The 4,996-nt window shown below is 44.7% G+C and overlaps 1 protein-coding gene across 2 annotated transcripts in view; it reads right to left on the bottom strand.

Annotated features, from left to right (window-relative positions):
- The window catches only part of tmem185 (transmembrane protein 185), a 21,288-nt gene extending 16,970 nt beyond the window's left edge, over positions 1-4,318 (bottom strand). The window contains exon 1 of one of the 2 annotated variants that reach the window (XM_043705102.1): positions 4,115-4,318. In XM_043705102.1, coding sequence (XP_043561037.1) covers positions 4,115-4,299 — 185 coding nt within the window. In that variant the 5' untranslated portion in view covers positions 4,300-4,318. The remainder of the gene's footprint in view (positions 1-4,114) is intronic. The other variant, XM_043705101.1, reaches the window with a different exon arrangement.
- Positions 4,319-4,996: the final 678 nt, after the last annotated feature.

Here is a 4,996-nt window from a genome sequence, read left to right as displayed (position 1 = left end):
GGCGGTCAATGTCACGGCGGCAGTTGGCTATGAAGAGATCGAGGGCGGGTAAGAGGCCAGCACGGGGTGTCCAGGTGGATGGGGTGTGTTGGAGGCGGGAGAAGGGGTCGTCAGAGGATAGGTGGGAGTCCTGGTTGGAAAAGTAGGTGCGGAGACGAAGGCGGTGGAAGAATTGTTCGACGTCTCGCCGCGTGTTGAATTCGTTAATCCGAGAACGTAGGGGGATGAAGGTGAGGCCTCTACTGAGTTTAGCAGTTGCCAACCACCATCATGTAAGCAATCATCTCTTTATATCAGAGTCAAAAAGTGTGGCGCTGGAAAAGCACAGCCGGTCAGGCAGCATCCGAAGAGCAGGAGAGTCAACGTTTAGAGTATAAGCTCGTCCTCACTTTCTCCTCTCTTTATATCAAGCTTTATAAGTGTGCTTGAGCATTGGACAGTCTTGGTTACAATATTAAAACATTCAAACACAAACCAAAAACACACACACAGAGCTCCAGGGTCATAAGTTCTCTTGGTAGCAGTGAGTCATTCACAGAAACAGGCAGCCTCCAACATCCTAATAGTTTTACCAGCTGCAAGCCACATTCCGGTAGCTATTGCTCTCTCACTGCGAACATAGAATACCCAAATATATTAGGACATCCTGTGCAGCAGCTTGACCTTTTCTCAAAAAGACTAAAAGCTTAACCTTTTAGAGGAAGGTCTGGATAGAGTGTCTAATTATCTTTATCTGCAGATCCAAGACAATTGTAAGAGAGTCCAAACCGTCTAAACCTGTGAACCATTCAGACTGTCTGTCACTATTACCTGGCATACATTAATTGAAAGAAAACTTCAGCAGCAAATTCATGTCACAATAAACAGACTCAAGATACAGCACACTCCTGGCAAACTATTAATTCTCAACTCCTACCAATTTCAAAAGATTTTACAACACGTTAGAAAGCCCTCTTTGGCTATTGGACCTTGCACAGCATTGTGACATTCCAGAATTACTGTGTGTGTGATTCCAATGAACTGATGCTGCGGAGCAGGAGAGATAGCAATGTACACACTTCTCTCCACAAACTCAAAGCATCCTGCAGATGCTGGAAATTGGAAATTAGAAACAAAAGATGCTGGCAACAGGTCAGGCCTGCAGGTGGACCAGGCCGTGACGTCATGGCAGCCATGGACAGAAGGGCTGAATTCCTGATCGGGTGTGAGAGTGACTGCCGGTGACATCAAGGCAGCATTTGATCAACTGAGGGATCAAAGAGCCCGAGCAAAACTGGAATCAATGGGACACAGAAAAAGCTCTCCAATTGTTGGGATTAGACCTAGTACAAAGGAGGTCAGTCACCTCCATCCCTGGACATCACTGCAGGCATTCAGGGGAGTGACCTAGGCCCAACCATCTGCTTTACTACAAAGGGTTTTGCTCATGATTGCCCAATATCCAGCACCATTAGCAACTTTTCAAATACTAAAGCTGTCCACGTCAAAACATGGACATCATTCAGGTTTGAGCTGATAAATGTTGAAACTTTATTGCTGGAACAGCACAGCAGGTCAGGCAGCATTCAGGGAACAGGAGATTCGACGTTTCGGGCACAGGCCCTTCTTCAGGAATGATGCTGGAGGTGACTGACCTCCTTTGTACTAGGTCTAATCCCAACAATTGGAGAGCTTTTTCTGTGTTCCATTGATTCCAGTTTTGCTCGGGCTCTTTGATCCCTCAGTTGATCAAATTCTGCCTTGATGTCACCGGCAGTCACTCTCACACCCGATCAGGAGTTCAGCCCTTCTGTCCATGGCTGCCATGACGTCACGGCCTGGTCCACCTGCAGGCCTGACCTGTTGCCAGCATCTTTTGTTTCTCATTCCTGAAGAAGGGCCTGTGCCCGAAACGTCGAATCTCCTGTTCCCTGGATGCTGCCTGACCTGCTGTGCTGTTCCAGCAATAAAGTTTCAACTTTGATCTCCAGCATCTGCAGACCTCACTTTCTCCTTGAGCTGATAAATGACAAGTAACATTCATGTCAAGCAATGAATATCTCCAACAAGAGCAAATCTAACCATCAACTCTTGATTTTCAATGGCATTACCATCACTAAATCCACCAATACCAGCATTATACAGTATTCCAAGAAACAGAACTGGAATAGCCATATAAATGCTGTGAATACAATAGCAGGTCAGAGATTGGTAAATCTGCATTGAGTATCTCATCTCCTGACTTTTCAAAACCTGCCCACCAGCTGCAAGCTATAAGTGCAATGGAAGTTCTCCACTTGTCTGGATGAACACAGCTCCAACAATATTCAAATATTTTGACAATTCCAGCACAAACCAACCTGCTTGATTGGGACCGCATTCACCACCTTCAACTTTACATCCTGCATGATCACTGTACATAATTTGCAAGATACAAGCTAATAAGTCACCATGGATTCCTTAGACACCCTCCAAACCCAAAACCTCTATCACCACGAAGGGTAAGGGCAGCAGAAATATGGGAATGTCACCACCTGCAAATTTCCCTCCAAACCACTCACCATCCCAACTTGAAACCATGTCATTATTCCTTTAGTGTTACTGGGGCAAAATCCTGGGACTCCCTCCCTATCAGCACTGTGGGTGTAGCTACACCACATGGACTGTAGCAGTTCAAGGCAGCAACTCAGCATTACCTTCTCAAAGGCAATTTAGAATGGATAATAAATAGTGGCCCAGCCAATAACACCCACATCCCATGAATGATTAAAAGAGAATTTTCCTCATCTGATATCAGTGTCATTTTCCTGATAGCATATTCAAGGCTGAGATAATTTTTAAACAGTATGGGAATCAAGGCTTATTCGTGAAAAGAGTTGAGGATTATCACAGCAGCCATGATTTTACTGAATGACTCAATGGGTTGAATGGCCTCTTCTGCTCCTGCATCTTGTCATCTTATAGGAGTGAAAAGAACCTGACAAGTTGATTACTTTCCCATTGATTAAGCAACTCATCCTGCAAATCAGCTCAGAACTCCAGCATGCAGGCTTTAACTGGGGCTCCCGAAACCATAATCCATTCAGTATCAAATGTAGATGCGTTGGTTGCACTTTAAGAATTTGGCAATATTTGGGAATAAGAACTCATGGGGACTGTCAGGTTCGTTTGTCATGTGAATTTGTTGGAAAAATCAAACTTTTAATCAATGTATACTAATGAACAGGCTGGATGGTTTATAGGTTCAAGTGTGGATCATCCTAAAAGGGTTCAAGTCCCAGAATTTCACTGCAACAATATAGGCTGCTGTACTATTGGAGGAGGGTCCTGATATATAAATGTAAAAGATTCCATGGCTTATTTCAAATTGCAGGCATGGTATCCTCAGTGTCCCTGCCAGTAATTTTTAGTAATGTTTGAGGGATAAAAAGACTCAGGTCACTGTACTATTGCTGCTTGTGGGATCCTGCTTTGCACAAATTGGGTACCATATTTCCTACAATGCAAATGACAACAATTCAAACGTTTTATTGGCTGTTACGTGCAACAGGATGTCCATAAAAATGAAAGATGCTAAATAAACAAGAACATAAAGAGGAGTAGGAGGCCATTCTGCCCCTTAATCCTTCCCTGCCATAAAATCATGACCAATCTGCCCCAAAGTATCTTTGCATTGTATACCACTCAGCAAGTACTGTGCAATAGCATTTGCAATTACCTCTTCATAAATGAGATCAATGCAGTTTTCAAATAAAATTGCTCTAATTTAACAGGGTGTTATAGTACTCTTGCTATGCATCTAGTTCCTGATGCAGAATCAGCAGTGGAAACCCAGGCTTAACATATCTGGACACCAAAGGCGAATTATCAGCACTTTCAAGGCACTTTTACTTTCGGTTTTGTATTTTCAGTCAGTGATTCTTTTAACTTGAATTACTGGTGCAGCGAGGGAGGGGAGAGATCACAGGCTGGCAGCTCAGGCCCGGCTGCTGCAGTAACCCAAGCCCGAGGCTTCTGTGCTGCACATTAGGCCTTCCTTTCCTTTCCCCCTGCCCCAGACACCGGCCTCTCGCCTTCCCTTCTTCAGACCCCCTCCTGCTCCAACCGGGAACCGAATTTTTTTTATTATTATTACCTGGGATTGAAGTCCTGGAAGAGCCCGCGGAGATTCATGGCTCTGTAGTGCCCAGTGAGAGCAGCCTCCAAACCCTCTCTGTCTCTCCTCTCTCCCAGGAGACGCTCATCCAGGGACCCGCCTAACTGCCAACCCCTGCAGTCAATCAACCAACCAAGCAACCTCCCAACCCTGGCCTGGCCCATCCATCAGAACCCATCAGCCAGAGTGCAAAGCAAACCTCTCCACTAAACAACAAAAATTAAACTCCAGGATTAGGTTTCCAACTCACTACACACCATCCAGTTCATTATTCTTTACAATGATACATATCTTGTTCAAAAGCAAGGCAAGCAAATGGCTAATGATTGTTCAAACTCCAGGAGCAATGTGGCTGCTCCACTCAACAATTTTGTACAATTTCAAAAATTAGGAAACACTTTGAGCCCAAAAATATATTGATCGGTGGAGGTTTGAAATTCTCATGATCAAAATGGCCATTGATGTTCTGAACAAAGGGGTGCTGGATATGGGGCAGCACAGTGGCTAGTGTTGCTACCTCACAGCACCAGGGACCCAGGTTCAATCCCACCCTTGAGTGACTTATGTGTGCGGTTTATGCATTCTTCCCAAGTCTGTGTGGATTTCCTCCTGCAGTCCAAGGATGTGTAGACTTCCTCCTGCAGTCCAAGGATGTGTAGACTGGGTGGATTAGCCATGGGAAATGTAGGGAGTGGGTGGGATGCTCTTTGGAGGTTCAGTATAAATTTGATGAGCCAGATGGCCTGCTTCCATACTGTAGGGAATCTAAGACTGGAAACATTAACTCTGCTTTTTCTCCACTGATGTTGTCAGACCTGCTGAGTTTCTCCAAGAATTTCTGTTTTAGTTCAAATTTCCAGC

The sequence above is a fragment of the Chiloscyllium plagiosum genome, chromosome 15 (assembly GCF_004010195.1).
Source record: "Chiloscyllium plagiosum isolate BGI_BamShark_2017 chromosome 15, ASM401019v2, whole genome shotgun sequence".
In the NCBI taxonomy this organism is placed as follows: Eukaryota; Metazoa; Chordata; class Chondrichthyes; order Orectolobiformes; family Hemiscylliidae; genus Chiloscyllium; species Chiloscyllium plagiosum.
Note: the sequence above shows the minus strand (reverse complement) of the source record. Positions and strands in the feature narration are given on the sequence as shown.